The 10,556-nt window shown below is 70.1% G+C and overlaps 1 protein-coding gene across 1 annotated transcript; it reads right to left on the bottom strand.

Moving 5' to 3' along the window:
• Positions 1-2,007: 2,007 nt before the first annotated feature.
• On the bottom strand, positions 2,008-7,355 carry LOC113962822 (lysine-specific demethylase hairless-like). Its single transcript, XM_027673597.1, has 16 exons — positions 6,806-7,355; positions 5,990-6,164; positions 5,331-5,554; positions 5,103-5,252; positions 4,923-5,009; positions 4,722-4,840; positions 4,523-4,601; positions 4,206-4,369; positions 3,885-4,100; positions 3,629-3,800; positions 3,433-3,508; positions 3,174-3,304; positions 2,994-3,079; positions 2,762-2,899; positions 2,158-2,277; positions 2,008-2,070 (listed from the first exon to the last, which is right to left on the bottom strand). Exons 1-16 carry the CDS (start codon positions 7,353-7,355, stop codon positions 2,008-2,010), a joined length of 2,550 nt encoding a protein of 849 aa, XP_027529398.1.
• Positions 7,356-10,556: the final 3,201 nt, after the last annotated feature.

Raw genomic sequence — 10,556 nt, 5'->3', positions numbered from 1 at the left:
CCAGGGGGGCTGGAACTGGGAGGGGACTGGGGGTCCCAGGGCGGGCGAGACTGCAGGGCACTGAGGGGAGAGGGCTGGTCCCAGTCTGGGGGGAATGGGAATGGGGTGGGGGGCAGCGGGGGGCAGGGGGGCGAGCTGGGCTGCAGGGTGCAATGGGGGGGAGCAGGAGGGGCTGGGGGATGCGCTAGGGGGCTATAGGGGAAGGTTTAGGGGGCTGCAATAAGGGTTTGAGGGGGCTGCAATAGGAGAAGAGTTTGAGGGGCTGCAGGGTGCAATGAGGGAGGATGTTTGGGGGGGCTGCAATAAGGGGGTGGGGGGGGGGCAGGTTGCAAGGGGGGGGAGGTTTTGGGGGGGCTGCAACAGAGGGAGGGCTCGGGGGGCGGGGTTGCAATCAGGGTCTGGGGGTTGCAATAAGGCTTTGGGGGAGCTGCAGGGTGCAACGGGGAGGATGTTTTGGGGAGGCTGCAGGGGAGGCTACAACAGAGGGAGGGTCCGGGAGGGTTGCAGGGTGCAAAGGGGGAGGATGTTTTTGGGGGGGCTGCAACAAGCGAATGGTTTCGGGGGGGTTGCAATCAGGGTCGGGGGGGTGGCTGCAGGGTGCAACGCGCAGGATGTTTCGGGGTGGGCTGCAATAGGGGGAGGCTCCGAGGGGCTGCAGGCTGCAGCAGGGGAGGGTTTGCGGGGCTGCGGGTGCGGCGGGAGCGAGCCGGGGGTCGCGGGGGAGGGTCCGGGGGTCGCGGGGAGGGCGCAGGGACCCCGCAGCCCCCCCCGCCCCGCGCATGCGCCGCGCACTCACCGCGCCGGGGGCTCCGCCGCGCGGGGCCCGCCCACCCCCTCGCCGCCCATTGGCCGCGCCGCCGCGGCTCCTCGATTTCTATTGGCTAATCCTGCTGTCGCTCCCGCTGGGCGGGGCTTGGCCTTAAAGGGGCAGCGCGAGCGCGTGGCGTCGTGCTAATTAACTAGGCGGTGCTAATTACACGCTGGTCATCGCACGGTGGTCATCGCACGGTGCCCACTGCACTCCATGATACCCATTGCCCGATGCTGATTAATTGTGCGGTGCTAATTAATTGCCCCATGCTAGTTGCCCGATGCTGTTTCAGCTTCCCTGATCCCAGTGGGATGGAGGAGAATGAGGGGAGATGCCAAAGTGACCCTGATGGGATGGGGTGGGGGGATGCTGGTGGTGCCACTGGGAGCATCCCTGACCTCGTTGGGATTGAAGGGATATGCTGGTGGTGCCACTGGAACATCCCTGACCCCGATGGGATGGAGGGGGGATGAAGGGAGACCCCGAGATGGATGCTGAAGGTGGCATGAGAGCATTTCTGACCCCGGGGGGATATGAAGGGGATGCCAAGGTGGATGCTGGTGATGCTACCAGAGCACTCCTGACCCTGATGGGATGGCAGGAGGTGCCAAGGGAGTTGCTGGTGTTGCATCTGGAGCATCCCTGACCTCGTTGGGATGGAGGGGGGATGAATGGAGACCCCAAGGCGGGTGCTGGTGGTGCCATAGGATCACTCCTGACGCTGATGGGAGAGTGGGAGACACCAGGGCAGGTGTTGGTGATGCCACTGGAACACCCCTGACCCCAGTGGGATGGAAGGGAGATGCTGGTGGTGCCACTGGAATATCCCCGACCCCAGTGGGACAGACAGTGGACGAAGGGAGATGCCAGGGCAGATGCTGGTGGTGCCACTGGATCATCCCTGACTGTGATGGAAGGGATGGGGGATGAAAGGAGACACCAAGGCAGTGCTCCCAGAGCATCCCTGACCCCAGTGAGAAAGAAAAGGGATGAAGGCAGACCCTGAGGCAATGCTGGTGGTGCCAGTGCTCCCGGCACACTGTGGACACTTTATTCCTCCTGCCCCGAGCCTTTCTAGGAGATCCTGGAGCAAAGCACCGAGCTGGAGGCGCCCGCTCCCGGCTCCCCTGGGGTCCAGGCCCACGTCCAGCGCCCATCCCAGACTTGTCAGAGCGTCCTTCCAGCGTTCCACGGGCTCACTTGCAGCCCCGCAGGACCCCCAGCGCCTCCCGCACGGCGGCGAAGATCATCCCATCCAGCTGCAGGGGGTGCAAAGAGGGGGGGTCAGCACCGCTCACCCCCCACCGGGACCCCCACACACACACACCCACCCCCAGACCACCCACCTGGGCGTGGAGCTGGCCCGTGGTCCCGGCAGGATCGGGGCCGAGCAGCCGGAGGCGGGCGGAGCTCTCCGGGGACAGGAACCGCTGCTCCACGCTGATGGTGCCCGTGAGAGTCTGCACCTACATCAGGGGGGCATCAGGGGCTTGCCCTGCCTTGGTTTCCTCATGGGGGGGTGGCACAGTTCCCCCCTGGAGGGGATTTGGGGCTGCCTACCTGGTGGGGAGCCCCCGCGGGGACCAGCACGGCGTCCCCCAGGCACTGGAGGAGGGTCCAGCCGCTCACCCCACACTCCTCCCGCAGCCGCCTCCGCAGCGCCGCGTCCAAGTAACGCCCGGGGGGGTCCAGGGAGCGCCCGGGGGGCTCCCCCGTGGCCGTCCCCTCCTGCCCCGGCTCCTCGGATTCCTGTGGGGTGCCAGGGGTGAGCGGAGATGGAAGGGGGGGCCGGAGCGGGACAAGGGATGCTCCAGTGGCACCACAACCCCTATCTCGGGGTCTCCCTTCATCCCCCCGGCATCCCACCAGGGTCAGGGATGATCCAACAGCACCACCCAAGAGGGCGGTGAGCAACACAGGAGGGGGTGCCCTGGTCGCCCCAGGACTCGCCTTCCTCAGGAAATCCCGGATCCGGGCGGCGTCCTCGGCACGGAAGATGTGCCACAGTGCCCCGGGCCGGCCGCCGGTGTCCTTGAGCCGCTCCCTCAGCGCCGCATCCATGTCATCCGTGTCGCCGGGCAGGAGCACCTCTGCGGGCAGAGGGGGGGCTCAGGGAGGGCTCAGGGGGGAGGGGGCGGTGTGGGGGGACCCTCGGTGCTCCCCCTGTACCCCGCGGTGCCACCGCAGCGTGAACCAGGATGTTGATGGAATCGGCTGCTTCCACCGCCAGGTTTTTGGTCCCGACGTTCCGGTCCCGCGGGCGCACACCTGGAAGTGGGAGCAGGGCGCTGGGTGAGCGTCGAGCATCCCCGTGGGAAGGGTGGGGCCCAGGTGCCCCCCAAAGCCCCCGTACCACGCTCACCATAGGCTGCACAGATGCGTGGGCGCAGCCAGCGCCGAGCCCGCTGGCCCCGCAGGTGGGTGGCCAGGTTGAGGCAGCCGCTGGCCCCGCAGTACTCGGGCAGGGGCAGGCTGGCACGCAGGTTGGTGGTCCTGTGGCACAGGGCGGGTGTTTGACACCGGGGCACCAAGGTACAGGCGAGGGCAGAGCCGCCCCGCTGCCCCCAGCACTGCCATGGGGAGGTCAGGGAGGGGGGAACCCACCCTCTGCCAACACTTACCGGCTCAGCTCCATGTCCCCAAAGCCACTCTCCAGCTTCAGCAAGTCCCCAGCGCCCTGTTCCCGCTCCAGGGATGCTGTGGGAGGGAGCCCGGCATCATGCACGGGGATGGAGGGAGGGGGGGCACAGCCCGGCTCCCCTCACACCTCGCCCCAAAATCACCTCGGGCACCCCACAGACTCATGGCCCCGCTCACCCTCGCTGGCAGCGAAGCCATCCCAGAAGTCCCGGCTGCTCAGGCGGACGGGGCTCGCCGGCGCCCGCAGGTTCACTGCCTCCACCTCCTGCTCCCCCCGGGGTGGGCGGAATGACTCCGGCCCCCAGAGCCGCCCCTCCAGCCTCTTCTGCAGCCCTGAAACCAGCACGGGCTGCCAGGGCAGCCGGGGCTCAGCGGGGCTGGGGGGGGGTGGTCCCATGTGTCCCCAAACCCCCCCCAGGGATGGGGGGCTCACCTGGCCCTGCTGCCAGTGCTCCTGGAAGAGTTTGTAGTTGCTGGCATGGCCGGGGTCGTGCAGCCAGAGCAGCCCGCTGGGCTCCAGGACGCAGTGGGACACGGGGGGCTCGGGGGGGCTGGGCGGGCTCAGCTCGCCCCCCGCCTGCCTCTCCTGGATCTTCCTCTCCACCACGTGGGCGATGATGCTGTCCAGGATGCTGGTCAGGCGGTTGTCCTGGAAGGGGGGGGGATGCAATTGGAGAGCCCCTCAGTCCCCCCCGCCCACCCAAGGCGGGGTGGGCAGCACGGGAGGGGGTGCCCTGGTCGCCCCGGGACTCACACTGGGCAGGGTGGGCACCACGGGGGCGAAGGCCATGCGCACCCCGTCCTGCCCCAGGCACAGCTTCACGGCGGTGGAGGCCAACAGGTCGCACAGGGTGGTGGTCTGCACAGCACCCCGCGCTGGGGGCTGCCCCGGCGACGGCGGCCCCCCCTCGGGGCTCTCTGCTCGGGGGGGGAACACGGTCAGGGTCGCCCACGCCGCCCTCTGCATGTCAACCCCTTACCCAGCACCCCGAGAAGGGGAGGGGGTGCAGCATCCCTGACCCCCCCGGGGCGGGGCCGTGCCCGCGGCGGGGGGGTCGCAGCCGGCCCTACCTTCCTTGATGGGCCGGGAGGTGTCAGCTTGGCCGTGGCTGGGGGGTGGCAGGGTGGGCACCGCAGCCCCCGGCGGCTCCTGAAACACCCGTGTGGGCATCGGGGGGGGAGCCACACCTCCCCCCTACACCCCCGTGCAGGGGTTGGGGTGCACCTGCACCCAATTTCCCCCCCCCTCCATCCACAGCTCCCCCCGTACCTGCCTGCCCGGGGGCTCGGCCGGGCTCTGCTCCGCAGCCCCTTCCCCGCAGGGACAGTGGGACTCGATGCCAAACTTGGCCCTGACCTCGTGCAGAAGCTTCCAGAGCCTGGTCAGGACTGGGGACAACGGGGACAGGGGTGTCAGCCCCCTCCCTACAGCGGGCATGGGGAGGGTCCCGGGGCTGGGGGACACACTCACCACAGGTGGGGACGAACTGCGTGGGGACCAGGGCTGTGACGGGGTGGTCTGGCCCGGGGGTGCACTCGGGCGGCTGTGCTGGACCCTCTGCGTCAGAGAGAGGGTGTGTTCGTCCCCACCGAGCCCCCCTGCCAAGGGCTGGCACCCCCTTTCCATCCACCCACCCCCGTTCCCACGTACCGGGGCCGTCGGCCTCCCTCCTGCCGCGGTGGCAGGCGGGGCACAGCTGGAAGCCACATCTGGCGCAGCTCCAGTGGGAGTTGAAGAAGCCGCGCTGGCAGGCGTCGCAGAGCTGGGGGGCTCCTTCCCCCCGTCTCCAGGCCGTCACCCCTGGGGGGAAGCACAGCCTCAGCCTCCCCAGTGTCCCCCAGTGCCCCCCAGTGTCCCCCCATCCCAGTCCCCCCTTACCCTCGGGCCCGCCGGGGGCTCCCGGCCACGTGTCCCTGTCCCTGCGGACGGCGTCGCAGAAGGGGTCCCCCAGGACCCCCAGGAGGTACTTGGCCAGGCAGAGGCTGCTCCCCACACTCCTGCCCCCCGGCTCGGGGCCGGGTTCCTCTGGTAGCTCCCCCTCGGCCTCCCCCAGGGTGCAGAGGCCGTCGACGCTCAGCTCCCCGTCGTCCCCCAGGGCGAACCTGCAGGGAGAGGGGGTGGGAGAGGGGCTCAGAAACGGGGTGATGAGACGGGAGGTTGAAAAATCGGGGTGATGGGAGAGGGCCCTCAAAGGTGGGAGGGGATTCTCTGAAGTGAGGTGACAGGAGAGGACAGTACGAAGAGGCGAGAGGGGACGGTGTAAAGTGGGGACGCTTCGAAATAGGGTGATGGGAGAGGGTGTTCTGAAGTGGGGTGACGAGACAGGACACTTTTAAGTGATGGGAATGATGGGGAGAGTGTCCCAAAGTGGGGTGGCAGGAGAGGTGGCTGCTAAGAGGGGTGAAGGGAGGGGATGCTCCAAAGAGGAGACGTTAAAAAGCGGGGTAATGGAAGGGGGATGCTCCGAAATGGGGTGATGGGAGGGGATGCTCCATGAACCCCTCACCCCGTGAGCTCCCCAGGAGCCCCGGGCTCACCTGCGGAAGTGCAGCAGCCTGCAGGTGCTCTCGGGGGGCTCCTCCTCCTCCTCCTCCTCTCCCTGGGGGTCCCCCGTGGCCCGGGGGGCACAGGCACAGCAGCGGGGGATGCCCTGGGGCAGCGCAGTGCAGGGCAGGCTCTGCAGGCACCACGGCTCCTGCCGGCTCAGCGGCTCTGGGGGGACACGGGGAGTGCTTGGGGACACCGTGGAGCCCCATCCACACCAGCCAAGGGGGACTGGGAGCATCCAAGGCCAGGTTGGACGGGGTTTGGGGCACCCTGGTCTGGTGGAAGGTGTCCCTGCCCATGGCAAGGGGTTGGAATGAGATGGTCTTTAAGGTCCCTTCCAACCCAAGCCGCTCCAGGATTGTGGGACTCTGTGACTGTCGCGCTGTGGCGGGGGCTGGAAACTGGGCCAGAAAGTAGGGCTGGAAAGTAGGGCTGGAGCTCTGCAGAGGTCAGGGCTGAGATGCCAACTCCTCCCCGGGGAGTCACTGACCCAGTGACGGTACTTCCACCCCCTGGGCATCCCACCCGAGGGTGCCACGCTGCCCCAAAGGAACATTTCCACCCCCCCGGCATCCCACCCGAGGGTGCCACGCTGCCCCAAAGGAGCGTTTCCATCCATTCCAGCCCTGGGAATCACTGCCAGCCTCAAGCCATGCCAGGGAAAGCCCCAGCACAGCAGCCTTCCCGGCCCTCACGTGTTCCCAGCTCGTGTTGTGGGCGCCGGGAACGGGGATGCAAAGTTCCCTTTGAGATTGGGTGATGCCACCGCCCTCTCGCCAGCCCCACCGGGCACCCTCCTTCCTTACCTCCCTCTCCCAGCTCCATCCTCCTCTCCTCGGGGTCCCCTCGGCTCTCTGTGCCCTCCCCAGGGCACACGGTGGCCTTCGTGCCCCTCTTGGCCGCCCCGGCGCCCTCGCTGGCAGCGCGGGGTCCCTCGGCGGTGCCATGGGGGCGTTTGGCCGAGCGTTTGCCCTCCCCGGGGGGCTCGGGACCCCCGTCCCGCCGGGCAGCCTTGAGGCGAGGCAGCGACTGCTCCGAGTGCCGCGTCAGCCACGTCTTCTTCAGCTTGGTGTGGTTGCTGGGGGGGCACGGGAAACGCCCCCCGGGCATGCCCAGCGCGGGCTCGAAGGGGTTGGGCACCCTGCAGCCCACCCCCGGGCACCCATCGCAGCCCGGGGTGGGGCAGAGACAGGCTGGGGGGGGCTCCGGCTTGGCGAGAGCCGGTGGGTAGTGCCCGTCCGTGAGCAGAGGCGACGGGTCGGGCTCCCTGGAACCCGGCGGCGAGCCGGGCTGGAGGCTTTGGTACCCCAGGCGCTCATCTTTGGGCTCCGAGGGCCGCCCCGGCCCCGTTTCCATGGAAAAATCGGCGCCGTGGGACCGTGCGCCCACCCAGGGACCCCCGCAGCCCCCCGCGCCGGGCTGCAGGAGGAAGAGGGGGTGGCTGGCGCTGGGGGGAGGCGTGCGGGCGTGGGGAGGGGGCACCGCCGAGCTGCCCCCGGCCCGGCCATCCCTCCACGGGGCTCCCGGCGGCTCCGGCCCTGCCGGCTCCCCTTCCCCGTCTCTGTCCTGCCCCGCCTGGCCCTTGCCCAGCAGCTGCTGCGGCGCCGCGTGGTCCTTGGCGGGGGGGTGGAAACCGGGTTCTTTCTTCGGGTAAAACTCCTGCAAAGGGAGCAGAGGGGGGTTTGGTGTCACCCCCCGGCTGTGGGTCCCTGTCGCTGCCTGTCACCCGCGTCGCTGCGGGGTGGGGGATGATGGGGAACATCCCGTGGCCCTGCCTCAGTTTGGGGGGTGATGGGGGTGCCTGTGTGTTCCCCCCCCGCCCCCCGTGGCTGCGTGGGAAAGGAATGGGGAGCCGCAGCGGCACGGGGTGCGACGGGCGCACCCAGGGCTGGCAGCGCTGCCTCCCGCCGCCCCCGCCGGCTCCTGCCGCCGTGACTCAGCCCCGGGGGTGGCATCACCCGCGGGGACACCGCGGAGCAGAGCAGCATCACCCCCCCAGGGGCGTGTCACCCCGTCGCTCGGGGGGGGGTTGGGACCCCCCTGACGAGCTGTAGGACAAAGGGGGGGGGCTGCCTTGCCCTCGGGGGGGGGACTGCCCGGCCCTGCCCTGTGTGCGGGTGCCAGCGCGGCCCTTTCGCAACGCTCCGCTCCCGGCCGGGTTCAGGCGAGGCTGGAGCCCGCTGCCACCCGGGGGACCCCCGACCATCCCCGCTCTCCGGGGCGTCCTACCTTGTTCCCTGAGCTGGAGCAGTCGTCGAAGGGGGTCAGGGCCGCCTTGCACCTCGGCGGGACCCCCAGGTAGAGGGGCTGTCCCCAGGCGGGCGCGTAGGAGCCCAGGCGCCAGTCCAGGCCGGCGAACCGCCCGTCCCCCATCGCCCCCGGCGCCTCCGCCCCCGCGCCGCCGAACGGGGGGTCGGCCGGGGGTCCGGCGGGCAGCAGCGAGGACAGGAGGAAGGGGCTGTGCTTGGCCTCCACGAGGAAGGGGCAGTGGCGGAAAGCCGGGGGGTCTCCGGCCGCGTCCCCCGCGGCCGTTCGGGGCTTGCCGGCGGCGCCGGGGCGCTGAGGGTCCAGCCCCGGCACGGGCAGGGGGTAGCGATGGTACGCGTGGCTGTAGAGGGCCAGGGGGGCCAGCACGGCCTCGGCCCACCGCGGCCCGGGGTGGTCCTTGCAGGGCTCCCCCCAGCCCGCCTTGGGCTGCCCGTTCCTGGGGGGCAGCAGCGGGGGCAGCTCGGCCCCGTCCTTGGGGCGGCACAGGGCGTCCCGCAGGCACGGCGGGGCCGGGGGGTAGGGACAGCCCAGCCGGCCCCCGGCGAGCTCCCGGACGGGTCCCAAACATCCCTCGGAGCCCCTCCAGGGACACCCCTTCTCCATTCCGTAGCTCAGCTTGCCGGGCTCCGCGTAGCCCGGGAGTCCCAGCTCGGCGGCAGCGCTTCGGGATAAGACCATCCCGCTGCTCTCCATCCCCCGGGAGTCCTGCGCTGCGTCCGGGGCTCTCCTCCACCGCGGCGGGGTCTCCCCCATCCTCGCGTCGCTGGCCATGCTGCTCCCACGCTCATGTGGTGCTCAGCGCCGTCCCGGGCTGGCCGGACCCTGCAGGCAGGGAGAGGGGCATCAGCGGGGCACCGCACCGAGCCCTGCCCGGGCAGCGCCGCGGGGAAACCGAGGCACTGGGGATGGCTGGGGGTGTCGCTGGGGGGGCTGCTTTCAACCCCCCGGCTCCCCCGCGCCCTGTTAGACGGGAATCTCCCCGGCATGGCGAACGGGGGGATCCCTGGCTCCCGCGTGCCCCGCGGCATCCGTCGGGAAGCACGACCCGGGAGGGGAGGGCACATGTCTGGAGAGTGTGTATTCGCCGTCCCGCCCGGTCCCTCCTGCGCCCATCCCGGCGGGGCTGGCGGCCGGGACGTTCCTCGCGCCCACCCGTCCCTCCGCACCCAGCCTGGCCCCGCGCCCGGCCGCTGGCACCCAGCGTGGGGAGGCCGTGCCCCGCGCAGGTATTTGCCTCCGGCCAGGGCTGGGCTGCGCTTCCCAGGAGGGCTTCCAGAGAGGGGGGAGCTCCCCGCTCCCAGGGGCCCCTCCTGGGAGAAATGCCTCGGGAGATTTTGCTGGATTAGCCCTCCTCCGGGACCCGGGCCACACGCAGGCGCGGGGTGCAGAGCCAGAGCTCGCCGAGCCGGCGGTGGCATCCCTTCCCCCTGTCCCTCTGTCCCCCTGTCCCCCTGTGCCCCTCCCTGCCCGGCAGCCGGGACACCCAAGGGGGAACGGCACGAGGTCACCCAGCTCCCAGTCCCACACACGGAGCCGCCCCGATGGCCAGGATGGGGACAGGAGTGGGATGAGGGCAGGAACAAGGTGGGGACAGGAGCAGGGTGGGGACAGAAGTTTGTGTCCCCAGAGCCGCCTGTCCCCGTCACATCCTCTGCCAAGGGAGGGCAAAGTCCCCATTCCCACACTGCTGGGGAAGCATCCCGGAGTGCCCTGTCCGAGCCGGGGCACCCTGGGCCACAGGGACAGCCTGGGGACACCCACCCCGGACACCCAGCCAGGCTCTCCCATCCAGCCCCGCTCCAGGACTCTGCTCCCAGCCTTGCCCCCGGTGCCCCAAGGCTGTCCCACCACAGGCCACCCCTGGGGTCCCCCCAGCTCCCCCGGGATCCCCGGGGTGACGTTGTCCCCTGTCCTTCATCCCATCGGGAGCACAAGGAGCCCGTCCCACAGCTCGGCGAGCGTCCCCTCCACCCCACAGCTACCTGGAGGGTCCATCAGGGACCCCACGGCCGAGGACGAGCGGGTGTCTCCGCCGGTGACACCAAATCCCAGAGAGGCAAGGCCGGGAGGGTGGGAGCACCTAAACCCACAGGCTGAAGGGGTCCGGCTCCGGGATCTGGAGGAGGCAGAAAGCTGCCTGGGCAGCCCTGGGGATGTTCTTCTCCGAATGCTGGAGCTGGAGTTTTTGATCCATTGGCTTGGGGGGCTCCGTGCTCCTCCTGCCTATTGTCCTACGAGCTGGGGGTCCCGCTGGGCTGGGATTCAGGGAGAGGGGTATCCAGGGAGCGG

The sequence above is a fragment of the Neopelma chrysocephalum genome, unplaced genomic scaffold (assembly GCF_003984885.1).
Source record: "Neopelma chrysocephalum unplaced genomic scaffold, ASM398488v2 Primary Assembly neopelma1_185288, whole genome shotgun sequence".
NCBI lineage: Eukaryota > Metazoa > Chordata > Aves > Passeriformes > Pipridae > Neopelma > Neopelma chrysocephalum.
This window is presented reverse-complemented; position numbering and strand designations above follow the sequence as displayed.

Bases quoted from the DNA above. Each gene is read 5' to 3' on its own strand.
- LOC113962822 (XM_027673597.1), bottom strand. From the start codon at position 7,355: ATGGAAACGGGGCCGGGGCGGCCCTCGGAGCCCAAAGATGAGCGCCTG. The intron at 4,101-4,205 runs GTGAGTCCCGGG...CCCCCCTTCCAG, and splicing joins TGGTGCCCACCCTGCCCAGT to GACAACCGCCTGACCAGCAT. The intron at 2,071-2,157 runs GTGGGTGGTCTG...CACCCCCTGCAG, and splicing joins CGGGCCAGCTCCACGCCCAG to CTGGATGGGATGATCTTCGC.